We start from the raw sequence: 27,135 nt of genomic DNA on the forward strand, positions 1-27,135 counted from the left end.
GTCCGACTTCAGCTCAGGTCACGATCTCACGGTCCGTGGGTTCGAGCCCTGCATCGGGCTCTGGGCTGATGGCTCAGAGCCTGGAGCCTGCTTCCGATTCTATGTCTCCCTCTCTCTCTGCCCCTCCCCCGTTCATGCTCTGTCTCAAAAATAAAATAAAAACGTTAAAAAAAATTAAAAAAAAAAAAATCCTGCTTAAACAGGTTCTGTGACCAACCCAGAGAACTTACCGCTTCTAGCATTGCTGAGAAAGTAGTCTTGAGTGCAGAGAAAACCAGGTGACCTTTTCCTTGATTCTAAGACCTTGATTTTCCAATTATAAGTGATTGAAGATAATTCCTGAGTAGTTTAGAGCTTGATAGGAAAGACATGAATTTTATGTAAGTTCATTTTGAGAATCTTTCTTGTGGAGCCGTTCATCTTTTTCCTTCTAGATACCTCAGCTGAGATGCAATGCTCAGGAAGTTAAGGTCATAAAGTTAAGTACCTATGTGGTCCTGCCTCCGGAGACCAAATCCACTGGACTGCTCCTAACATTCTCATACCAGATAAATAAGATTAAAATGAGCATCAAGGACAGCCTTGAAAGAGATCATAAATAATGCAGTCAGAGAAAGACAGAGGTAATACTGAAGAGTGCTTCAGGAGGAGGAGCGGAGGCCATACAAGGACAGTCTCATGCCCTGTGTCTTGGCAATCACAGAGGTTTAAAGAGCTCCTGGTTTATCAGTGAGGCTAAGGTCTTCTCTTAACACAAGCCGAGAGCTGCCTCCTGGAGTCATTTGCCACTTGCTGAAGGGAAGGGAATTCAGAAGGGAAGTGCCTGCTTTGTTAGGCACGAATGTGGGTTTAAGACCAGGGTTAGGAGCACAACCACAGGCTGTACCAGAAACAGGTGGGACAAGAGCCCCGGGCTTTTTAACAGCACACTTACACCTTCTACTTACCATCTTTCTTCCCTGTAATAACTAAGGCAACCAACATACACTGCCATGCACCTCCGGAGCCTTTCAGAAGTCAAGAAACCTTGAGGTTCTTGGTATATGTAGAAATGAAGAAATGCTTAAATAGGTTAAAAAATTTTGATACATTTTAAATATTTAATTTAACAAATTGCTGCTTTTAATGTACATACACATGCATGTGTGCATGCACAGGCACACACACAAAACACCACAAAAAAAGGTAATTACAGAATTTAAGAAACTTAAGTCTGAGTGCACTGTGGGTGGTGTAGTTCAGATTATGGGACACAGTTTAACGTAGTCTAATGGATCCTCCTTCTTTCTGTCTTCTCAGTTTAAATCTGGACGTAATATTCATGTCCACACTTGAGACCCTTCATGAATGGGAAGCCTGGGGGAGATGGCCCTCTTGGTCCCCCCAGTAATGGATACTGTCCTACTCTCCCAAATGTTCCTAATTACAAATCTTTCCTTAACCATAAGCCAATCACACCACCTGCTCCAACTTACCGTGATATCATAAAAGAAGCAAAAAGACAGTTTGCAAAGAATCAAAAGGATTTTAGGATGTAAGTTGATGCCAAACTGTTGTTAAATGTAAAATCATAAGTGCTGTGAGCTGGAAGTAATCATAGAAATCATCTGCATTAAGCTCTTTATTTTACCGGTGAGGAGAGTCACTTCTGAGTGTCTTAAGAGATTTGGAGATTCTTTTCTAGTAAGTGTCAAGGGTGTACGTTAGAGCTGTGGAGCCATGGCAAGTATCAGGGGGTTGAAGGAAGGAAGGAAACTTTGCTGTACTGTGGTTGGAGGGATGCATCCCAGCATGGAGAGACCAGGAGAGAGCTCCAGGGAACAGAGACTGGAGTATTGTTGATTTACAAAGATGAGCCCTGGGAGCACAGAAAGGTTGTTTGCAGGATGAGCTCGCTGGAGCAGGGGTGGCAATTGGAGCAGTATTGAGGAATGGAATACAACAAAGAGAGATAAATGGAAGAGCAGCCAGGTAGGTCTTATCCAGCGAGCAGGACAAAAGTTTGTAGAAAATCTGCTTTCTGAGGGGCGCCATTTCCCTCCCACCTCCCCCAGCCCTCCAACCCCCACCACACATGCACACGCGCACACAGGCATCGACACTTTGTAAGAGGGCCCCTGCTGAAGCAGCAAGGTGGAGTCCAGACCTTACTCAGGTGTCATGGGTTATGCGTTTGGTATGTATATATAGGAGGGGCTGGGCTGGGGGTGTCCTCCCACCACGTAGTGCGTAGGGAGGGGATGTTGAAGAACTGGTCTGTGAAGGGCTTTTGCTCACATGTAGAAGTCAGCAAATTGCTGATTTATTCTTTCCCAAGTAGAAATGCCTGGTTTACTTTAAAATTTAACTCGAAATTTTGATTTTATAGAGAGAAGCACAGAATTAATGAAGAAATAAAACTCCTAAGACAGCGGCAGGAAAGAATTGACAAGGAGCTTGATAGGTTTGTTCCTTACTCAACTTTCTAGTGCTTAAAAACATTTTAATTGAGCAAGTGTATTACATAAAGCTACGATAGGTTTATTTAAAAATACATCAACTCAGGTATCTGCAAAGAGATTTTCTACTTAACTGTCCATCTGAATAAGTTTCTTTGTCTACAGAATCAACTACTCTACTAATTTAATTCATTGCTAAACATTATCTCCTTTTACTCCTCCACCTTTAGGGCTTAAGCTCAAGGCCAAAGCATAAGAGACTCTTAAAAACTGAGAACAATCTGAGGGTTGATGGGGGGGTGGGAGGGAGGGGAAGGTGGGTGATGGGTATTGAAAAGGGCATCTTTTGGGATGAGCACTGGGTGTTGTATGGAAGCCAATTTGACAGTAAATTTCATATATTAAAAAATAAACCCATAAACATGCCCTGCCCTCCGGAAGACGTAAACTAGAAAAACAGGCTATTTAGCTGGTCTCTCTTGGGCTAGTTCTTTGTTCCTCTTCTGCTATAGATACAAACATTTTGGGAGGCACATTTATTTTATAAATAGAGTAGAAAAAGGAAAACTATAAAGTATTGAGACTAACCGACTTTTAGCATACTCACGTGCCCAAAAATTGACAGGTGAGTGCAGCCCTGCAGACAAGCCACAGCTGTGTGCCATTCATCTTCTAATTCCTATTTTGGAACTTAAGTTGCGAGTCTCCTACAGAGCTGTCGAATCACTGTGTTATACACCCAAAACTTACATTGTGTGTACACTCTACTTAAATTGAAAAAAAACACAAAAACTAGTTTCTCGCGAGGGGTGCCTGGGTAGCTCAATCGGTTGGGTGTCTGTCTTCAGCTAAGGTCATGATCTCACTGCTCATGAGTTTGAACCCTGTCAGGCTCTGCTGATAGCTCGGAGCATGGAGCCTGTTTGGGATTCTGTGTCTGCCTCTCTCCGCCCTTCCCCCCACTCACATTTTCTGTCTCTCTCTCTCTCTCTCAAATATTAAATAATAATAAAAAACATTTTAAAATTAGAAAAAAAAGCCAGTTTTAGGGCACCTGGCTGCCTGTTAATGGAGCTTGCAACTCTTGATCTCAGGGTTGTGAGTTTGGGCCCCATGTCGGGTGTAGCGATTACTTAAAACCTTAAATAAATAAAATCAAAGTTAAAAAGCCAGTTTCCCAGTCACATGAGAAAATCTGGCCTATTACTTTAGAATCTTATCTCACTTTTCACGAAAAATCTTATCACTCAAATTTCCCCTTCACGATACCTGAATTATAAGATCTGATCCCAGGTGACGTTTACAAGTTCCCCCAAATCAAATCTGTATGGGATGGGATTTCTCATCACTGAGAATATACAGAAGAATGTAGAACAGTCAGAGCAATTTGCAAGAAGCGCTCAGATATGTTTTATGCAATGGGACATTGTTGTGATAGGGAAAAATCTGTTATAAGATGGCCGACAGGACTGCTAGGGAAATTCCCTTTCCAGGTTCTTCTTCCTATCCCACTTGCCCAGCGCACCAAATTACTAATGGGGAATGCGGAAGTAACAAACTATAAATTGTTCCCTCTGCTTAAGCTTGGGGCTCAGACCTCAGGAGAGTGATCTCCTCTGAGCCCGCTGGTGTAAAATAAACCACCTGCTTTCCGAGATTGCCATGTGCGGGTTGGTTCTTCTGCCGGGTGATCCGACCAGGTTCCATAACAGTTGGAGAAATTAAAGGGGAAATATTCAGTTGTGTATATAAATCTCATATGCCTATTAAATCTGTAGGCACAGCATACAAGTCTATCTGTAATCTTCGAAAGAGATACTCATGGAGAAGAAAGGAAAGGCAAACAGAAAAATGGAGGTTAGGTAGTGGGGATGATGCAAAATTGTGAGTGTCCTAAAAAAGCACTGAATTGTACACTTAAAAATTTTTTTAACGTTTTTATTTATTTTTGAGAGACAGGGAGAGACAGAGCACAAGTGGGGTAGGGGCAGAGAGAGGGAGAGACACAATCTGAAGCAGGCTCCAGGCTCTGAGCTGCCAGCACAGAGCCCGACGCAGGGCTCAAACTCACAAACCACAAGACGCTTCAGACCAGTCAGACGCTTACCCCACTGAGCCACCCAGTCGCCCCTGAATTATACACTTTAAAACGGTGAATTTAATGGTATGAGACATATGTCAATAAAAGTGTTATTTTTAAAAAAGGAACAGGGCACTGCAAGTTAAAAGGGTGAGTTTGGAAGATGGCTTGATTTTAACAAAGCGAGGTGAACCAGAATTGAGTATGACTGGCACCTGAGGGAGATTCTAAGGGTGTTACTGAGAAAGGGCAGCAGGGATATTCTGGAGTGTGGTTAGGACTGTGAGAAAGAGACCCAAGCTGTGAGAGCCAGATTTGAGGAAAGCAGGAGAGAACAGACCCAGAGGGGAATAATAAGTGAAGAGAAAAGCCAGTTGGGGAGATAAAATGGACAGAGATAAAGCAGAGAATACTTGAGGAGGCATTTGTTGGTCGCGTGGCTCTAATGCAGGAGACCCTAAGAACTAGCCCTGCTGTGCTGTCCGGGGTGCCCTATGCCAAGTGCTAAAAAAAACCTACAGGCAGCCTTGCGGGGAGTGGGCTAACCCAAACTTTATGCTTTAGCAAAGTATATTGGAATTTTCAGAAATGTTTTCTTCCTACAAATTCCATGGAGGAAAAAAATCATTTAAAATGTCTCCTTTGAAAATTGCTGTGGGGGCGCCTGGGTGGCGCAGTCGGTTAAGCGTCCGACTTCAGCCAGGTCACGATCTCGCGGTCCGTGAGTTCGAGCCCCGCGTCAGGCTCTGGGCTGATGGCTCGGAGCCTGGAGCCTGTTTCCGATTCTGTGTCTCCCTCTCTCTCTGCCCCTCCCCCATTCATGCTCTGTCTCTCTCTGTCCCAAAAATAAATTAAAAACGTTGGAAAAAAAAAATTAAAAAAAAAAAAAAAAGAAAATTGCTGTGAAATTAATAGCCATCTATCCCTTTTCATTTTCCTTTCTGTCTGCTGTGTTTTTCTTGCTAATGTTTCTCCCTTGTACCAAGTTCTTACCCATCCTGGCCTAGCCTAGCTCAGCTCTGCCTCTCCCCTCATCCATAGATGTCTGGAAAGGTTTCTGCAGCCTCCTAAATTCAGCTATTCAACTCCTTCATAAGTATTTCTTAAATGAGTACTTGGTGACAAAAATCATGATAGATTCTTGGATTCCTGCCTCCATGGGCTCCCAGTCCAGTGAGCACCCTCACGCTTTAGCCTTTTCCACCGCTCTTTCCCCCCAGATCTCTCCCTGCCAGTCCCTCTTATTCTTCCCTCCCCACTGACGCCCCCTAAAGTCTGCACTGGAGACGGGAGAGTGAAGTCAGTTCAGCAAATACTGTGTAAACCATCTCATGAAGAGAATGCTTCACTCCTGGGGAGCAGTGGCACACAGTGGTTGAACTGAAGGCTCAAGTCACAGTGCTTGGGTTCACATCCTGTATGACGTGCTAGCTGGAGGACTGGGGGGACAGGTTACTGAACCTGTCTGAGCCTTTTTCATCATTTATAATACTGGGTGACAGTAGTGCCTACTTCATAAGAGTAACTGAATGAATATATGTAAAATGCCAGCAGATGCCCAGAATATTAAATTTTGTGTAAATGTTGGCTCTTAGTTGGTGTCAGTATAAAATAATTAGTTTGGCTACTGATTTTTAAAAAATTTTTTGATTAGACTCCAGGCAAAGGCTACCAAGAAACCCTACGAAGCTAAGAATGACTTTGACAAGTTCCTACATAAACTGGTATGTTTCCTTTTTGAAAATAGTTGAGAATTCTCTCTCTACCTTGTCTTAATTGGACTGGACAATATTCAATAGCACTGCATGGTTTCACATCCAAGTTACAATGAGTGACAAGGTAGAATACGCTATTTTAATTTAATCATCTGCATGCACATTTAAGATCATCTCTGTTTTACATATTAGTGACAACCTCATGCCCACTTATCCTTATCCCTTGCTTCTGACCATGGACAGTTCATGCAACTGAAGACCTCCAAATGCAGTCAAAATTTCAAACTAATAGAAAATTTATCACTGTTTGAAGTCATATTTTATTTCCCATTAATAATTCAACAATAATACATTGGATTCCAATGAATGCATTAGATGAATGGTCCCTGCCCTCAACATAAGACAGAAATTATAAGGTTCTAAACAGGACTCAAGTGTGAGAAAGAAAATAAAGGAGCCTGCTCTGTCTTTCCAGTTTTCTTTGTCCCCCCCTCTTTGGCTCTTCTTTAAATTATGGGCACTTCTGTTAAATCTGAAGGTTCCTCTTCCCTTCCAGCAGGCAAGGACATGTAGAGAAAGGGGTGCAATAAATCTGAAGGTTGAGCCAGCTGAGGTCAGGAGTAGGAGAGAGCTTTTTATTTTTAGCATGTCTTCGAGAACAGTCCTCACTGGCCACTAGTGTAACGTCAAAAACAGAGAGTAGATCATCTAATCAAATTTCTATTTGAGCCAGAAAGGTGAGAGAAGGGAGTAGAACACCTGCATGTTTAATATTAAACAAATAGGACTATTCTTTACTTCCAAAAAAAATTCTTTCTCCCATTTTTCTTGGTCTCCCCTAACTACTACGGCTAGAGACATGGGTACAGAGAATTATTTAGTGTAAGAAAGCCACTGTGCCAGTGTGCTGGTGAAGGGCAGGTGACCTCGGCTGGTAAATGGTACATGGGCCGAGTATCAGGGAAACTACAAGTTTTGGAAACTGTAGCACACTGAAGAGTCCAACATCATCTAAACAAAGCAGCTATACCTCAGCTTAAGTTCACTGTCCGCCCCCCACCCCCAGGAATGGAGGGCAGGGGATAATCAGATCTTTCACCATCCATAATCCAGATTCTCCTATAAAATTTCTGATGAGAACCCCAAGTTTTTAAATACTTAGGGGCCAAACTAAATGTATCTGCAAACCAGATGTGGCCTGTGGGCTACTGGCTGGCAACCCCTCATCTAAATGCTAGACTTAGAGCTCTTCAAAAGCTACCTCCAGCCAGCATAACCTATCTTATCCTCCACTGTATCCCAGGGCAAACAAACCGGGGTGTCCAGACACACCATGTTTATTCGCCCATACTCATACATTCACTCATCTGCAGTGCCTGCTCCCCAGCTTTCATATTCGACTCATTCTTTAGGGCCCTGCTCAAATTCCATCTTCTTCATAAAGCTTTTTTCCAGTTGCCCTAGCCCCATCCTCTCCAGAAAAGGTTGAAATCTCTCATAATTTCTAGAATGACACTTGGTGATGGTTTGATTGAAAACTAGTTCTTTTCTTCAAGCCAGACACCAAGACAAGAGTAGATCCCTGGCTTAGAACAACTGTGTCTTCCAAACCAGAGGGCACAATGGAAGTTTTTAGTCACCTACTGCAAGAAGGAATCTCATGATGAAAAGTTTAAATAGAATAGCAAAGCAATGGAAAGTACCACTTTTTTTTTTTATAGTAATCCAGGTATCTTTAAGTAATTATGTACCAACCACAGATCTTCTGTGGAAAATGGAATAGTATTAAAAAACAAAGAATTCTAATTTTAAATCATTTCAGATTTTGGATTATTGAGTGTTTAAAAACTCAAAATTCATTCAGCATATTTCACTTAAGCTTTCTCAAGCGTTTACCTTTCTTTCAAGATGAAAATGCACCTGCAGTTTATTTTAGAATAGAATGGATTTCCGAGTCCTTTAAATAGGACTGTTGTCCTTTGAGAAATATTAAAACTAGCTTTGCCTCAGACTCTCCAAAACTGAGATTCAAGATGATGATGTCTAGTGTTTAAGATGCACATTAATGAGCAAAACAGTCATCGAATAATACAAAAGTGTGATAATTTTCTGGATAATTTATGCCATAAGACTGCTGCTGTCTCAATTATCTGGTTATAGCAGCAAATTACTTTTTGGATTAAATCTTCATGTAATTCAGGAAGACCTTCTTGTGAGAAAGCCATTCACTTACCATCACCACATGGCTAAACATTTCTGCCCACTTTTGATGAACACATAAGGACTCACCAACACCCCTACTCAATCCCAGAACCCACTTTTACCCACATATCTGTATACCTGTCCTACACTGTTCCACACATACAAATGAGACCTGCTAGACACACCCCAAAGGGTTGCGAGGCATGGGTTTCCCAGAGCAGTAAGCGTGCCCTGTGGATCAGAGAGGCATTTGAGAAGAGGTAGCATAAAGTGGGAAGAAAGTAAATTCTACAAACAAATTGAATTATCTGAATTATCATCCAGATAACTATTTTAGTGTGAATAGAGGTAAGGTGTAGAGTGTCTTTTATCTAAGTTTCTCTATTTTAAGTGACAGAGACAGCTGAGGGCTGAAAGAATTGAAAGTGATTGTTTATGTGATATCACATAGCTTTTAAAAAGTAAATGAGCCTAAATCCATCTTGTCCAAAAAAAAAAAAAAAAAAAGGTAATTCTTCTCGTCTTGATAATTAGTGAGTGTAGTAACCTCACATTCAAGTATCCAGGAAAATTTGTGAGTCTTTCATTATGTATTATTTTAATAGCGTTCTGAAGCTCGAACTGAGAGAGAGTTTCTGGCATCACTCTCATCATCAACATCATCAACAGAAGACTACAACTGTGAAGAAGAAGAGTGTCAAGAGAAACCAGAAATGGACTGTATTTAAGAATATATCATACAATTCAATTGTATCCCTTTAATTTAGCAGCATGTTTAACTCAAGTCTAATCCATGAGGTCAGTATATAAATGTCTTTTACCAATTCATCTTTAAAAATCTTGAAATCAATAAATGTCAGTAAATCATCTTTAAAAGATCTGCCCAAGCATAATTTTGGCTCTTATTGGTAGAAAACATAGTTTAAGATGGAAAAATAATCATTATGAAGCATAGAGAGCTTTCAACCGTTTCTTTGGAAATACATCTTGATAATAGCAACCGTTCATCATAATACAAAACAGAAAGAGGATTAATTTACTGTGGCATAAGAAGTTCTGCCAGTTCCTAAATGCCCTAAATAGTTTCTCTGAGATTTTTTACATTGTTTAGGCCTCAAGGAAAACCAAAGCCCCACCCCCAGGTTTGGTAGCAAACAAACTCTGTTTCTCGAATGTTAAGTTTCGGTCGCTCCTCTGGTAATAAGCTTCGTGCACATTTGCTAGGAAGCTGGACAGCTTGTCAGCAGGTACAATTGATACTGTACAGCCTCCCCATCCTGCTCCAGTGAGTCGTGACCCTTGAGCCCCAAACTTCCTAAAACAATGAGAAAAAAAAAAAATTTAGAACCTGTAAAAGAAAGTAAAAGTGGTTTGCCTGGTGCTTCTAGAACACACAGCCTGAGAAGAGAATATGTGTGGGATTTTTTGGGGGAGCAAGGGGTAGTTAAGTGTTGCCAAATATTTTAGGACATGAAGGAATGTACACTGTTTCAGAAGGTGATTTGAAATTTAATTCTATCTAAAACTAGCCCATGGTTTTTTCTCTAGGTAGTAAAAGTTAGCATTACTCCTGTTTGGTGAAAGCTGGCAATAATCCACTATAAAGTCTTGATTCTATAAAGTCACCAATTGAAGAGTTGTATGTGGCAAGCTTACAGGTGATGAAGAGGAGGGAGTAAAAGGAAAAGAGACAGCAGACATGATCAACAGTATGAATCAGAAGGTGGTTCCAAATGAAGTCAAATCAAAATGTAAATTGCAAGTCTTATGCAAGTGAGGGCTTTCTCTAGTAGTCATTTAAGGTGTGTTCGTAAGACTTGGCTGTTCCCCATAAAAGTATCAGTCCCCTAGAACAGACAGCCTGGGTTTGCATTGAAAAATTTATCAAGAAGGAACATGTTATTATTAAACTCTAGACCAGTCTGTCTATTGAAACCCTAATGGGAAGCTATACAGACGTTTCCACAAAAATGGAAGGTGGCCTCTACAAGTCCAAACGCATCTTCCTTGAACCTTTGGGAACTACTCTGACAGCTGAACTCAGAATTTACCATCAGCCAAAATGTGTGACCCGGATGGAAACCACTATTTAAACCACCACACAAAAAGAGGTCATTTTAGTCGCCATCACCCAGGCCAGCTTCCAACCAAAGATTTATACCCAAGTGAAAGGCCCTACACAAAGCACAAGAGTCCCTCATTTTTAAAAGATGTAATTTATCCTGATAATAAAGGTTAACATGTACTTCCAATTCTTCCTAATAAAATTTGCTCCAAATTCATAGCAGATTAAAAACTCCATAATTAATTTAGCACAATTTTGTCTCTCTTTTTCCATCTAAATGAGCTACTTTACTTCCTGGAAAATATCAATAGAATATTAACCCTCCTCTAGGACATCGGATTTATTGCACACCAGTAATTCATTTTCCCCTCAGTGATTTTCTCAGTTGGTTCCTTTTTATTATCTGTTGTATTCATTAAAATATGTTTTTCAAATGAAAATAGATGTTTAAGGAAGAAAACAAAATGCTTGCAAATAAAGATTACTCATCTCCTGTTGTCCCCCAGACATTCAGCTTACAGCCCAGCAGCTGCACAGAGCCCAGACTCCTATCATCCAGGTTGAAAGTTTCTCTGACTGGGAGATTCTAGGATAATTCTGAGTTCCCAGACTGGCAAAGGGCCATTTTTCAATCACAAAGAAAAAAAAAGTTGTGATACGCAGTGACATCAAACTATTGCTACCCATGGAAGATGCTGAAAAAAACGAGGTGTCACCGAAGCATTTCTGGAAGACCCTAAAATCGGGACACAGAAGCCAACCGTGGCCTGGTCTAGAGAACAACAGAGTGCCTCTTACATGATTCTCTAAGATCCAGACTACGCCACTGTGCTGGACTTAAATCAACCAGGTCTTTTATGGTCTTCAATGGACTTCAGACATGTTTTCTTACATCTTTTCATCTGAAAAGTTTTTGAAAGCTGTTGTTTCAAAACTGAATCTAAAGCAAACTGAGTATTGTTTCTAACTGGTTACAAAACCAATAGGAATTGTGCCAAAGGGTGTATTTTCCTCAGTATCCTGCAACTTTCCAGAAAGCAGAAACTAGAAGTATTTCTAGGCAAATATATTCACTTTTGAGTCCCCAGAGCTGCTCTGTCACCACCCTGCCTGCTGCAGATGAAAATGGACTGGGTTGCATCAGCCACATGATATGAAGTCATCAGGGCTCAAATTTCCCAAACAGAAAATGATAAATGCTATTATTATAAATAGCCTTCTGCCCTTGAGTCAATGGCACTTGTGATCACAAATCAGGGGGCCGCCCGAGTACCTGGTCTGCAGCCTGCCCAGCTATATATATTCACAGAGGCAGAGGTCCTGTCTGCAGTGTTCTAAACTGGTGCTTAATATGCCCTTTGGCATATGCCATAGAAATTCAGGGAAAAATCCAAAAGTTAGGAGACCAATATAAGCTTTATATTAGGAAAGAAAAAGAAGGCAAGCCTTGTTCTTCCCAAGAGAACGCTAAGACATTAAAAATATAGATTCTGAGTTATTGCACATCAGAGAGCAATACAATAGTTATGAACACCAAAACCCTAGAATCCCCCAAATACCACTCCTTTGTGGTGACCAGATTGGGGAATAATGTGGAAGGGTTGGTCAAAACAACCAAAGCAGCCTTTGCCTTTATTAGTATGATCTACGAAACAAAGGCAAGTGGAGTTAGGCAGATTATAGAATGCTCCGTTTGATCCTTTTATCGCTGAAAAGTAATCATATAACTAACTTTCCAGGCATCCAATACAGCCTGGCTAAAATTTCCTACTTTAAATGAGCTGATTGGACCATAAAGCACCTACTAAGATACAAGGCACAGAAAAAAGCAGGGCGTGGTGGGGGTGGGGGTGGGGGAAGGGTGGAGGGAGATCCAGTAAACACAGCCTTGCTACAAAGGAAAGAAGGAAGGGATTGTGCCTCGTATTTCAATTCAACTTTATTTATTTCAAAATATTTGTATATTATACAAATGGGTATTAAATTAATTCAGAATATTTTTAATTAAGGGAGAGGTTATATCTCTCCAGGCCCAGCCCAGCACAATTCTAGACATTTGGTAGGTTGTAATAAATAGCTGTTGGGATTACTACACTTGTTTTAAAATATCAAAATATATACCCAGTCTGTTTATTTTTTTATTAAATCAGTGTTAGAAAACTTCAATTATGTGAAACAGAATACAATAATCAAGAGATAATGTCCACCCAATTATAAAATATCATTTTGAATGAACAAAATGCATTTTTTTTAAAATTTTTTTTTCAACGTTTTTTATTTATTTTTGGGACAGAGAGAGACATAGCATGAACGGGGGAGGGGCAGAGAGAGAGGGAGACACAGAATCGGAAACAGGCTCCAGGCTCCCAGCCATCAGCCCAGAGCCTGACGCGGGGCTCGAACTCACGGACCGCGAGATCGTGACCTGGCTGAAGTCGGACGCTTAACCGACTGCGCCACCCAGGCGCCCCCAAAATGCATTTTTTAAGAGATGGCTAAATTTTATTTATTTTTATTTTTAAAGTTTGTTTATTTATTTTTGAGAGAGAGAGAGCACAAGCAGGGAAGGGGCAGAGACAGAGGGAGACACAGAATCTGAAGCAGGCTTCAGGCTCCAAGCTGTCAGCACAGAACCCAACATGGGGCTTGAACTCACTAACCATGAGATCATGACCTGAGCCAAAGTTGGACGCTTAACTGACTGAGCTACCCAGGTGCCCCTCGAAATGGCTAAATTTTAAAAAAGAATTTCTTGAAGTATGTAAAACAACTTTTAATTATATGTGAGACAGCTCACATATATATATTATATATAAATATAACCTGTCAGTAATATATCTTATATCTGGAAAGCCTTCTAGCTTCTGCTCTAAAGCCTAGAATCTTCCGGCTAGAATCTCAGGAAAACAGAACTTCCAGAAGAATTTCTATGATTTTTGCAGCCAAGTTAGAAACACTCAGATTGCTTTAGATTCAAGAAACCACAGACTTCAAATACTGTTCAAATGAGAAAGTATAAGAAAATGTAACTACAAGTCTGTTTGAGAAATGTAAGCTACTAAAGGCCCTGAAAGATGAGCTGGTTTCTGCAAAGGGCATATATATATATATGAACAGGGTTAGGGGGGTGGAGAGGACAGTAAGCGGAAGACAGGGGCCCAAAGAGAAGTGAGCCCCTAAGCACAGTGGAAAGGGTCTTGTCCCTTTATTTGGTAGAGTGTAAAGATTAGCCTCAAGATCATGGGGAAGGAAACATACAAATAGGAGTTTACACTTCATTCTCCCCTGACCTGCTCAGGAGAATGGGTGCAAAAGGCTGAGCAGCATAGCCATGGAGTAAAGTTTGAAAAGATTTCTGAGGAAGACAGCAAATTAACTTTTGTAATCTTTGTTAGCCTATTAACATTTGTCATTCATTTCCCTTAATAGCTTTGGCAATGATGCAGCAATGAGGTCTCTAATTTCAGCAAGTGTCAAAACAGAAATAAAAGACATTAACTATTTTTTCTTAAGTTTAACCAGGAAAATTGATAACAAATGAGCTATCTCATATATAACTGACTTGGTTTGAAAATTGCTTTGTGTTTCTCAACGAATCCTACTTTAAAATTTAGCCGTTTCTTAAAATTTACATTTTGTTCATTTAGAAGAATTATTTTATAATTGGGCAAGTTTCATCTTATTCTCTCACTATTATACTTTGTTTCACATAATTGAGGTTTTCTAACATTAGTTTAATAAAAATAATAAACAGCTTAACAGCATGAATGTAGTTTCCTTCTCCCTCCCTGGCCCTTTCTTTGAATGCTAAACTGATTTTCTCTTAAAGAGCAGTGAAAAGCTCAACTGACAAACAGAGCAAGTGTCAGTGATCTCTTCTATCCTTTCTTTTCCCCCTCTTTTCTCTGCTTGGGTCATATAGCAGCTTCTTACACATTTTCCTATAGGCTAGCTACCTAGAGATGCCTTTTGAATATAGTCTAGCTCAGATCACAATAAGATTTCAGTTTGTATGACAGGTGTTGGAGGGGATGAAGAGAAAAGGGAACCCTCTTGCACTGTTGGTGGGAGTGCAAAGTGGTGTAGCCACTCTGGAAAACAGTATGGAGGTTCCTCAAAAGTTAAAAATAGAACTACCCTACGATCCAGCAATCTACTAGGTATTTACCTACCGAATGCAAAAACACTAATTCAAAGTTATACATGCATTATCTATAATAGCCAAGTTCTGGAAGCAGTCCAAGTGTCCATCCATTGATGAATGTATAAAGAAGACGTGGTATGTATGTACACACACACACCCTGGAATATTACCCATAAAAAAGAATGAAATCCTTCCATTTGCAATGACATGGATAGAGCTAGAGAGTATAAGGCTAAGCAAAATAAGTCAGAGAAAGACAAATACTGTATAGTCTCACTCATATGTGGAATTTAAGAAACAACAAATGAGCAAAGGGGAACAAAAAGAGAGACAGAGAGGCAAACAAAGAAACAGACTGTTAACAAGAGAGAGCAAACTGATGGTTACCAGAGGGGAGGGGAGTGGGGGAAAGAGTTAAATAGGTGATGGGGATTAAGGAGGGCACTTGCTGTAATGAGCACTGGCTGTTGTATATAAGTGATGAATCCCTAAATTCTACTCCTGAAACTAATATTACACCATATGTTGACTAACTGGACATTAAATAAAAAGTTTTAAAAATGAAACTAAAAAAAAAATTTTAGTTTGTATGTAGTGCCCTAAGTATCTAGGCATTAAAATCCTTCATTCACTCAATCAATTAGTTGTGTTTTCATGCAAATAGTTTCCAAGCAGGCCTTCAGGAAAACTAAAGGAATTTTAAAGTGTCACAAGTAGACCTGGAAGTAAAGACTTGTCTTTGGCCTTGTTGCTCCTTGAACCCATTTAAGCTTCCCTCCTCCCTCGTCTGGTCTCTGGAAGGCAACCAACCATCTAAGGCTGCCCAGTCTTAATCATGCCTTCCCCACTGGTGTTAACACTTTTAAAGGGGACAGGAAGTGTGGAGATGATCGTGACTTAAAAGAATACTCTACCAGAGGTTGACTTTATGGTACCAGTGGCCCAGGCCTTGCCAGGGCCCTTCCCAGCACATCCAGCACCTCCCCTGCCTAGCCCAGTGCTACAGTCATGAAGCTTCAGGAGGAACTAGGGCTTAAGGGCATCTCGTTTTGCATTTGAACCTTTCTACTCATTTACCCTCCACGAATCTCTATTAATCTCTATTATCCGTCTTTCTCTCTCACTTTTAACCATCCCATCTCACCACTATCTTTTTCATTCTTCTGCATTCCTTCCTCTTTCCCCTTACACACACACACACACACACACACACACACACACACGTGTCAAGAGCTTTTGAAAGCGGAGTTTAAATTTTTTTTTTTTCAACATTTTTAATTTTATTTTTGGGACAGAGAGAGACAGAGCATGAACGGGGGAGGGGCAGAGAGAGAGGGAGACACAGAATCGGAAACAGGCTCCAGGCTCCGAGCCATCAGCCCAGAGCCTGACGCGGGGCTCGAACTCACGGACCGCGAGATCGTGACCTGGCTGAAGTCGGACGCTTAACCGACTGCGCCACCCAGGCGCCCCTTGAAAGCGGAGTTTAGACTTCAGTGCCACATAGGACACAAATACCCTGGGGCAAAGCATTTGCTGGCTGTAGGGAGGAATGGCATCAATGACTGCATCTACTTAGTTCCCCCAGTCTGTCCTCCTAGGAGGTTGCTCTGCCACGTAGGACCTTTTAGTAACTGGCAACCAGTTGGAACATTTGGAGACTATCTGCTGGTCACAGTGACAACAAAGAAAACATTAATTAAATCAGAAGTTTAGGGACCAGACAACTATTCTGGCCAATATTTACAACACAACAAAAGGTAATCTTTCAATATGGGAAACTTGACCCCTATATGATTCTGGAATAAGTAGAAACTAATTTTGATGGTTTGCAATTGACTTTCCAAATAAAAAAGCCCATAAAAAAGAGAATGAGCTCCTTATACTAGACACAACTGAATTTTCCTCAGAAAAGCAATATAGCAGGGGTGCCTGGATGGTTTAGTCAGTTAGGTGTCCAACTCTTAGTTTTGGCTCAGATCATGATCTCAAGGTTCATGGGATTGAGCCCTGCATCAGGCTCTGTGCTGACAGAGCAGAGCCTTTTTAGGACTCTCTCTCTCTCTCTCTCTCTCTCTCTCGCAAAATAAACATTAAAAAAAAAAATGCAGCTGATGGAAATGAGCTAGACAGAAATACTTTGAGAAATTAAGTGTTTAGGGATGCCTGGGTGATGCAGTTAAGTGTCTGTCGGACTCTCGATCTTGGCTCAGGTCATGATCTTGCCTGTTCGTAAGATCGAGCCCTGCCTCGGGCTCTGTGCGGACCATGGGAGCTTGGGATTCTCTCTCTCCCTCTCTCTCTGTCTCTCATGCTCTCGCTCTCTCTCAAAATGAATAAATTAAAAAAAAATAAGTATGTTAATTTAAGTGTTAAATTTGAGTGTCAAGGCATTAAGAAAGGACTTTCCAAAAACAAATAAAAATAATAATAAAAGGTGCTCTTCTAAACTCTTTTAAGACCTAGCCATTAGATCCCTCACTGGAGCCACATTAAAAAAAAAAAAAAAAAAAAAAAAGAGAGAGAGAGAGACCTATAGATGGTTAGAACAGAAAAAGACACAGGAGGTCATAAAACAAGACAACAGTGCAAAATCACAGAGCTCAGAAGGAAAAGTGGCAGAGCTGGAACTCAACCTTCTTAACTTCAACTCAGTTGTCCTCCTACTCCACACACTGCCTCCCCCGCTCAACATGGCTTTGTCCAGTGTTCACATGCTGCACACTAGGACAACACAAACCTCCATTATTAAAGTTTTAAAGCCAGAAAGGAAAATGACCCACATTCCAACATAATCATATCTCAGTAAACTCAGGGGAGAGAGAGAGGCATGGCAAAAGCACTGGATGAGGAACCAGACCTTTCACATCAACTCAATACATTTACTTGTTCAAATCATTTCACCTCCTAGTGCCTGCTCAGGTCTTGAAGGACCCCTCCCGCTTTCTTTCTTACCTTATGGCACTATGAGAGAATTCTGCCCCCCAAAATGTGAAATATGGCTTCCCAAAATGTGGCTTTGACAGAAACAAGCAAACTTTTTCAGGCCAAACACCCAGGAGTCATCTTGATTCCTGTCTTTCACCCACACAACAATTATCTTGAATCTTCCTTCAAGGCACACCTTGCATGGGATCACTTAGCACTTCCACTGCCACCTTTCCACACCCAAAGCCAAAGTCCTTCCAGTGGCCTAGGAGGGCCCTGTGCTGTGCCTCCCCACTCCCCCCCGCCCAACTTCATCACCTGCTACTCTCTCCTTTACTGCCCTCCAGCCTACGAGTTGTCCAGCTCTTCCTCACACGTGACAGCCACATCCCCACCTCTGGGCCTATGTACTTGCTATTCTCATTTCTTCATGTCCTCAGGTCTCCGCTCAAACATCATCATCTCAGAGAAGCCTTCCTCAACCCTTCCTATAAAGGTCACCCATCCAAACTGGAGAGTGTTATGCTAAGTGAAATAAGCCATACAGAGAAAGACAGATACCATATGTTTTCACTCTTATGTGGATTCTGAGAAACTTAACAGAAACCCATGGGGGAGGGGAAGGAAAAAAAAAAAAGAGGTTAGAGTGGGAGAGAGCCAAAGCATAAGAGACTGTTAAAAACTGAGAACAAACTGAGGGTTGATGGGGGGTGGGAGGGAGGGGAGGGTAGGTGATGGGTATTGAGGAGGGCACCTTTTGGGATGAGCACTGGGTGTTGTATGGAAACCAATTTGACAATAAATTTCATATATTGGAAAAAAATAAAAAAATAAAATGCATGCAGAGCCCATAAAAAAAAAAAAAGGTCACTCATCCAACCGTGATACTCTCTATCCCTTCTTTTTTTTTTTTTTTTTCATAGCACGATTTTTTTTATACCACTACCACTCAATTTATTTTTAACGGTCACTCCCCTCTTTCCCCATGAGAGGCTCCATGAGAGTGAGAGCTGGTTGACAGTCCCAGGAAGAGAAGGTTCACTAGGGGATTCCAGGAGGTTGACCAATGCCCCTTCACCGCTTTTCAGGGGGGAGTCAAACTACCCCACTACCCTCCAGGCAAAGACACTTCTGCCTGATTTCTGCACAAATCATTCCACTTCTTTTAATTTCCAGAACTGAATAATATTCATCCCTTCCATTTACTGGGCCCTTGATATTTTCAGAAAAGAGCACTTATAGTGGAACAAGTTCTGGAAGGCATTTTGGCAATTAGTGAGCAAACTCTGACGTCAGCAGAGTGATTCTCATCAATGTTATGTTCAAGTCTCTCTACAAGTTGGGTTACACATGCCATCTGTGATCAGTGGAGCTAGGTGATTTAAACTTTTCAGGCTGGAAGTGTGGTAATGAATGAGGCAAGCCATAGGCGCCAAGTGGTTAATTTTGTTTTCATTACTAATTGCAGGCAGTTCTGCATTATCTTCTCACAGTGGAAATAACATCTAGCCATTTGAGAGTTCTCCCAATTTCCCTTTCAGTCCTCCCAAGGTCAATGAAATCCCTTCTGGGTAAAGTGACCATTCTACTCTATTATCCCCATTCTCTAACAATTACAAGGAAGCTGTTCTCAGGCTTTGTGAAAGAGTTTTCCCCTTTACATTTCTGTCTCAACCAACCATTTATAAGCCAGGCTTTCATCAAGTCCTCATTTCTCCAAATTGCTTAACCTAAATCTGGAAAGCTTTCTGAGTAATTCCTTCAGCAACCTCCCCTGCCCCCAAATACACTCTCAGGTCTGAGGGCCTTTTTCTGTTTTCTCCCTTCCTTTGAAAAAATCTACTACACCTAGGACACCAAACAGGAGATGCTGGAAGGGCCCCCATTGTAGTGGATATACCATTGATTAAAATATGATGAGAAAGTAACAGCAGGGCCATGGCTAAGAAAAGCTCCCTGAAATACCTAATCATCCAAAGATGGAAACGCATTGTGAAGAACTGATTCCAAAGAACTGATTCATAAAGCTATTGGAGTCAGGTCTCCAATATTTCTCCTACAGATATTTAGGAGGGAACGAGTTCAGCTCTGTATCATAGACAACACCTCAGATAGGAAGTGGGGAAGGATCCCCTTTCATTTAGAAGGTTATGAAAATATTGCATTTTTTTTTCATTCATTTCAACAGTTTCCGTGGCTGTGTCCCACAGCCCCCCCATGCTGCTGTCCCAGGCTCACCGACAGATGTCCACCAGCTGGTCCAGTTCAGGGCAGCTGCACTCGTACATGTCCCGGCAGCTCACATGGCTCTGGTTCATTAAGTCCCCCAGCAGCTGGACCGTGTTGTCAGGTGCTTCTTCACATATTTTCTTAAACTGGAGCACCCGAGCAGCCTCGCTGTACACGTGCTTTGCCCGCTGGTAGAGTTTGAAGATGAGCACTTAGGAAGGAAGAGGACAGGGAAGAAGGTTAGAAGTGTTCACTGGACAGCCCAGTGCAAAGAAAAATAGTCATTGAAGACTTCCGTTTCTATCTTCATTATCAATACCATCAAGACCATGAAAGAAATCTTCACGGTCTAAATTTGTCTCTTTTCAAGTCAATTTTACTTTTTTCTTTATAGTGACTACAGTCTTCTATTTTCTTCCCTTCATTCTACACACCCAGCCATGTGCACACACATGCGTGCAAACTAACTCATCCCATAGGAACAGGGAGCTAACATGTACTGAGCACTCCCTATGTTTCAGCCACTTTAAAGGCATGGTCTTCATGTAGTTCTCCTCACAGCACTGGGGAGGGAGCGGGGTGTGGGTGGTAGTATGATCCCTGGTTAACAGGTAAGAGAATGAGGCCGACTGAGGCAGACTGAGCCTAAGGTCACATATCCGGAAACTGGAGAAGCAGAATATTGATCAGGATGTCTGATCCCAGGGCCATATTCTTTCTACTGTGACCCACCAGAAAGGACCACTGAAAATGCTTATGCTGGCAATTCTATTTATGAAAATGTATCCTAGAGATAAGTCCAAGTATTTATATATGTATATATGTGTACATGTGTATGTGTACCCCCCCACACACATATGTATAGCAACAGAAAATATAGAAACAACTTAAATGTCCAATAATAGGAAACATTTAAAAAACTATGTTATATCCATTAAAAAATATTGCCATTAAAACTTAGAATGTAGGAGTGCCTGGGTGGCTCAGTCACTTAAGTGTCCAACTCTCAATTCCAGCTCAAGTCATGATCTCACAGTTCGTGGGATCAAGTCCCACACCAGGCTCTGCACTTACAGCATGGGGCCTGCTTGGGATTCTCTCTCTCTCTCCCTCTACCTCTCCCACATACCCTCTGTCTCTCTCAAAATGAAATCTTAAAAAAAAAAAAAAAAAACAACTCAGATCCTAAGACAATTTACTATCTGAGAAACTATTCACTATCAAGTGAAAAAACAAGATACAAAACTATGTGTACAATTGATACTAATTTTGCATTCACACATACATGTATTTATATAAATTTTAATTTTTAAAAACTTTAAGAAAGCACCAAAACATTAACAGTTATTATCCCTGTGGTAGATCATGGGTGATTTTATTTTCTCCTTAACACATTTCTATACTTTCTAGATTATCCACAATGATTCTTAACTTCAGTTACAGGAACATGTCCTACTGCAGTGGTTTTCTCTATAATGTTTACACACGTTCCCTTGAATAATGACTGAGACCTCCTTAACATTCTCACCCTTGCAGAGTGGCTGAGCTTGTGCCATGGACCTGAAGAACTTGTGATTATATGGAAGCTACCTAGCCAACTGGAAAGATCCAGGGCTGCACATCAAAAGGTCTGTCCTTTCTTTTCAGCTCTGCGACAATTGACTGTACCCAGTTGCTACCCCTATAGGGTTCTATTTCCCCATCTCTAAAATGACGTTGAGAATTACTTCTCAGGATCCTTCCAGGTCTAATATTTTATGATTCTATGAAGATCTTCTTCCAAGCATCCCCCCCCCATATTGTTATATGTTGTAAAGAGTGTGCTGTGACTGTTCCCTTTTGTCTGCACCCCCAGTTCTATTCTCTCCTCTTCTCTACCCCACTTCTCTGCCTCAGGAGGCTGACCTGTATGATTACACCAATGGGTTCCCTTGCCATCTAGACTGGAGAAAGGGAGATCAAGAAATGGGAGGGAAGAGAGTAGGACAGAGGATTTATTCCCCAGCTCCCTCCTTGCAGGGGGCTCTGCTACTCCACTGAAAGACACTGAACATCCTCTCAAGGGAGCCTTTTCTACATGACTTGATCCCCCAGCATTGACCTCCAGGTTCCTCCCCCTAGACTATTACTACTTTTTAGGAGGTGCTTTCACATTTCATTTATGAACCAACATATTTTAGTAAAGTTTCAGGTTACATTTCCTCCCTCTCCACAGCACCGTCCTCCTGATTCTTAGAGATGGATAAAAAGGCAGCCAAGGCTGGAGGAAGTAAACAGCCCTTCTTAGGATTGTGTAAAGTTTAATAATTACAAGGGTGGGGCTACCTTTCTATAAATAAGCAAAAAATGAAAAGTTTTCTTTCAAACATTCTCAATTGAGTCATATGAAGTATGACTCAACTTACAGTTAACAGCTTGCATTTTCCCGTTCTCTTTCAAAGAGGACTTAAATTCATTCATCAGATCTAGTCAGTTCTTTTGCAACATGTCTGGTAATCATGCCTCCTTTCTATTCCTGCTGTCATTACCCAAATGTACATTTTTACTCCTTTTCCCACTTGAACTATTCTGCAGTGGTTTCCAAATTGATTTCCCTGTCTTGATGTCTCCTTCCTGCAACCTATCTTGAGGCCAACACAGCCAGACGGAGCTCCTAACACACAGCCTTACTCATGTTACTGCCCCAAACCTTTACTGCCTGGCCAGTGCTTCCTATAATCCAGATTCCTGCCCTCAGCATGCTGGGTCCCAATAGGAGGTCCTCCGTCCAGCCAAACTCTCTTACTTACAGTTACCCAAAGACTCCTGGTTCCTGAGGATACTCATTTACCACACAGAAATAGTTTCCTTCCCTTTCTCTCTCTGCCAAAATTTAACCCGTTTCTGAAGGTTCAGTTTAAATTTTTTATGCTCAGGAAGCCATGCTGGCCCCAGCTGGAAAGAATCTCTTGACTCTATACCACTCTTGCAGTCCATGGCACTCGCTTGTGCTTGCCAAACCTTTTTCGCGGTAACTGTTTCTCCTATGTCCACAAAGTTCATGCACTGCTGAAGACAGAAAGCAGGTCTTCTAGTCCCATGCATTCCACCAGTGCAACATTTCATCCCAGAGCACTTTCAATAATGCGTTATAGGACAGGAGCTCAGTGGGTGTTCACTGTTACAATTAGGACTTTATTTTTAACACTAATTCTAAGTCAAGATATCTCCACATAGGCATTGTTGCTTAATAATCATAATCATAATAAATGAGGTGCCAATACTCACAGCTTACTAAAGTGTTGAGGCTGAAGAAAGGGGACAGCAAGATACCCTTTGCTACTGAATCTACAACTGACACCAAGTGGATGAAAAATAAGGAAAAAGAGAACTTACAAGTTAAATGTAGGTGGGAATAAAAACACAACATGTTTTGTTCCACCAGTAGTCCACACTGCAATGTGAAGTTTTTATATCCATCAATAAGTTCAACTTATTTCATGGTCTAGATATCAAAATATCCCAAGATAAGAAAATCTTACCAATATCCAGTACTGGAACATACTGTCAGCAAAAACACACTGTCTGAAGAAACAGCACAGGTAGATTTAATAGTAACAGCTGCTCACTCTCAACAATAGGCAAATTATGGAAAGAGCCTAAATGTCCATCAACTGATGAATGGATAAAGAAATTGTGGTTTATATACACAATGGAGTACTACGTGGCAATGAGAAAGAATGAAATATGGCCTTTTGTAGCAACGTGGATGGAACTGGAGAGTGTGATGCTAAGTGAAATAAGCCATACAGAGAAAGACAGATACCATATGGTTTCACTCTAATGTGGATCCTGAGAAACTTAACAGAAACCCATGGGGGAGGGGAAGGAAAAAAAAAAAAAAGAGGTTAGAGTGGGAGAGAGCCAAAGCATAAGAGACTGTTAAAAACTGAGAACAAACTGAGGGTTGATGGGGGGGTGGGAGGGAGGGGAGGGTGGGTGATGGGTATTGAGGAGGGCACCTTTTGGGATGAGCACTGGGTGTTGTATGGAAACCAATTTGACAATAAATTTCATATATTAAGAAAAAAAATAGTAACAGCTGCTCAAAATCTCTGAACAGAGAAGGAAGAAGACAGGCCATTGATTGGCAAGCATGTACCTGAGACAGTGCCAATATTTTATATATGTTAATATAATCCAGGTTGTTGAATTTACATTTTGAATATTTATTTATTTTTTTATTTATTTTTGGGAGAGAGAGAGAGACAGAGAATGAACAGGGGAAGGGCAGAGAGAGGGGAGACACAGAATCTGAAGCAGGCTCCAGTATCTGAGCTGTCAGCACAGAGCCTGATGTGGGGCTTGAACTGACGAACTGTGAGATCATGACCTGAGCCGAAGTTGGACGCTTAACAGACTGAGCCACCCAGACGCCCCTGAATTTACATTTTGATAGGAAGGAAATGACTTTAGCAACTGCAGTTTAAGATTGTTCTTTTTTAAAACTAAGGTTGAAACAAAATGTTTAAAATACTAGCTTTAGGATTCTGTATGTTTCAGTTTTTGCCTCTGAGCTACTTCACCTCCTATAATCATAGACCAAGTTTAAAATCAGAGTATGGGGGGCAGGGCTGGTTAAGGGGAGAATATTGATTTATTTTTACTATAATGTCCCACTTATGAAGAAATCATCTAGTTTCCAGGTGCACTGCTATATATCGCTGAATGTGACAAAAGGCACAGTAAAGCAGCATCCACTGTGATCATAAAATAGTGCTACTTAGCTGAAAAATCACTGTCCTGTCTGTGATCCAATGTGCAAAGATCTTTTAAACTTTGAATTATAAAAATTTTCAAATATGCAGGACAGTGGAGAAAATACTATAGTAAACTCACAAGCCCGTCACTGAGACTGAACAATTATTAACATTTTGCCATATATGCTTCAGTTGATTCTTGCTGAAGTGTTTTAAAATAAATTATAGATGTGATTTTTCATCTCTGTATTTGAGTATGTGCCTCTATAAAATAAGGACATCTCCTTACATAATCTCCATATCATTATCACACCTAACAAAATTACCAATGACTACTTAATATTGTCACATATTCAGTACATATTAAATTTTCCCAATTGTTGTTTAATTTTCAGTTGATTTACACCAGATCTGAACAAAGCCCACACATTATATTTCATTGTTATATCTAATAAGTTTCTTTTAATCAAGAATTTATAGTGATTTTTGATACTATAGCTTCTCAATGTCACATATATAAAATGCAGGCATATTTTAGGGTCAGATCCTGTGATAAAAATATAGTCCATTAGGGACAGTATGCTTTAGCTTTTCTTAGGATTATGTAGTCCTTTAGGATTAAATATTTTCCATTAGGTTTAAATATTGTAAAATAGAAACTGTCAAGTTGCTGAAGGCAAGGGAAACAAAAGCAAACATGAACTATTGGGGCTTCATCAAGATAAAACCTTCTGCACAGCCAAGGAAACAATCAACAAAACTAAAAGTCAGCCTACAGAATGAGACAATATATTTGCAAATGACATTTCTGATAAAGGGTTAGTACCCCAAATCTATAAAGAACTTATGAAACTCAACACCCAAAAAAACAGACAACTCGGTTCAGAAATGGGCAGAAGACATGAATAGACACTTTTCCAAAGAAGACATTCAGATGGCTAACAGACACATGAAATGATGCTCAACATCACTCATCATCAGGGAAATACAAATCAAAACCATGATGAGATACCACCTTATACCTGTAAGAATGGCTAAAATTAACAACACAAGAACCAACAGGTATTGGCAAGGATGTGGAGAAAGGGAAACCTTCTTGCTCTGTTGGTGGGAATGCAAACTGGTACAGCCATTCTGGAGAACAGTATGGAAGTTCCTCAAAAAACTAAAAATAGAACTACCCTATGATCCAGCAATTACGCTAGTAGGTATTTACTGAAATGATACAAAAATACAGATTCAAACTCTTTATAGCAGCATTATCAGTAATAGCCAAACTATGGAGAGAGACCAAATGTTCATCACTGATGAATGGATAAAGAAAATGTGGGATAAAAGAAAATGTAGGAAACACACACACACACACACACACAGGAATATTACTCAGCCATCAAAAAGAAGGAAATCTTGCCATTTGCAACAACATGGATGGAGCTAGAATGTATTATGCTAAGCGAAATAAATCAAAGAAAGACAAATACCATATGATTTTACTCATATGTGGAATTTAAGAAACAAAACAGATGAACATATGGGAAGAGGGTGAAAGAGAAGAGAGGGAGGGCTAGATGGGTTATGGATATTAAGAAGGGCACTTGTTATGATGAGCACTAGGTGTTGTATGTAAGTGATGAAATACTGAATTCTCTTCCTGAAACCAATATTGCACTGTACGTTAACTAAAATTTAAATTAAACAAACAAATAACAAAATAGAAACTGCCTGAGAGATGTTTTATATTAAACCTTAGGACTGGTGTTTTGTTTTTTTTTTTTTTTTAATTTTTTTTTTTTTCAACGCTTTTTATTTATTTTTGGGACAGAGAGAGACAGAGCATGAACGGGGGAGGGGCAGAGAGAGAGGGAGACACAGAATCGGAAACAGGCTCCAGGCTCTGAGCCATCAGCCCAGAGCCTGACGCGGGGCTCGAACTCACGGACCGCGAGATCGTGACCTGGCTGAAGTCGGACGCTTAACCGACTGTGCCACCCAGGCGCCCAGGACTGGTGTTTTGATTTGTGACAAGGAACATTCAGAATGCACCAAGCAGATTACTAGAACCTCATAAATCTGGCACCTTCTCGTGTCTATTCTCTATTGCAGAGTGTTTCATAGCAAGACTTCTGCTAGGAATGTCTAATGAGGATTCTTGCAGGGCGTTCTGAAGGTGCATGAGAGACTGCCATGGCTCACACCCTCTGAATGGTAGTAACTCAGACAACAAGGGAGAGGGCAGAAAGGGCATCTGTTTTCAATTGTGATATAAAAATCTTGCCAAAGGCTACAACAGATTTGGAGACCACCCTTTGGGGGAAAAAGCAGTTCTGTGTTGGCTGGACATCACAAACGTTCTCTGGATCCAGGGTTCTGGCTTATTATGTGCTGGTAATTCATCGGGTCTCTTGCTGTGCAGATACCAAAAAAACCAAGAAAATCTGAAACGTTATCCACAATAGCTTTCTTCCCTGTCCAGCTAGCTTTAAAACCGGATGCTCCATGTGTCTATAAGCTCTTATAATCCTTGAGAGCAATTATTATGTTAAAAGATGAAGCAAGTTGTTCTTACCATGCAGGCAAGATTATTTCCAAGGCAAC

General features: G+C 40.8%; 2 protein-coding genes and 1 long non-coding RNA gene across 10 annotated transcripts in view; 1 reads left to right on the forward strand and 2 right to left on the reverse strand.

The window, feature by feature from the left end:
• LOC131516592 (uncharacterized) overlaps positions 1 to 2,706 on the reverse strand; it is a 29,282-nt gene extending 26,576 nt beyond the window's left edge. Inside the window, exon 1 of the long non-coding RNA XR_009264162.1 lies at positions 1,462 to 2,706. This is a non-coding gene — a long non-coding RNA (uncharacterized LOC131516592). The remainder of the gene's footprint in view (positions 1 to 1,461) is intronic.
• Positions 1 to 9,313, forward strand: part of FAM227B (family with sequence similarity 227 member B) — a 199,858-nt gene extending 190,545 nt beyond the window's left edge. For 4 of the 7 annotated variants that reach the window (XM_058737785.1, XM_058737789.1, XM_058737788.1 and 1 more), the window contains 4 exons: positions 1,462 to 1,534; positions 2,369 to 2,443; positions 6,173 to 6,242; positions 9,041 to 9,313. In XM_058737785.1, coding sequence (XP_058593768.1) covers positions 1,462 to 1,534; positions 2,369 to 2,443; positions 6,173 to 6,242; positions 9,041 to 9,163 — 341 coding nt within the window. In that variant the 3' untranslated portion in view covers positions 9,164 to 9,313. Of the gene's footprint in view, positions 1 to 1,461; positions 1,535 to 2,368; positions 2,444 to 6,172; positions 6,243 to 9,040 lie in introns of those variants that run through there. The other 3 variants (XM_058737787.1, XR_009264159.1, XM_058737792.1) reach the window with 3 other exon arrangements.
• Positions 9,314 to 9,391: 78 nt separating this feature from the next.
• GALK2 (galactokinase 2) overlaps positions 9,392 to 27,135 on the reverse strand; it is a 140,115-nt gene continuing 122,371 nt past the window's right edge. For both annotated transcript variants that reach the window (XM_058737794.1, XM_058737793.1), the window contains exons 9-10: positions 19,811 to 20,012; positions 9,392 to 9,750 (exon numbers count right to left, since the gene is read on the reverse strand). In XM_058737794.1, coding sequence (XP_058593777.1) covers positions 9,543 to 9,750; positions 19,811 to 20,012 — 410 coding nt within the window. In that variant the 3' untranslated portion in view covers positions 9,392 to 9,542. The remainder of the gene's footprint in view (positions 9,751 to 19,810; positions 20,013 to 27,135) is intronic.

The sequence above is a fragment of the Neofelis nebulosa genome, chromosome 7 (assembly GCF_028018385.1).
Source record: "Neofelis nebulosa isolate mNeoNeb1 chromosome 7, mNeoNeb1.pri, whole genome shotgun sequence".
Lineage (NCBI taxonomy): Eukaryota > Metazoa > Chordata > Mammalia > Carnivora > Felidae > Neofelis > Neofelis nebulosa.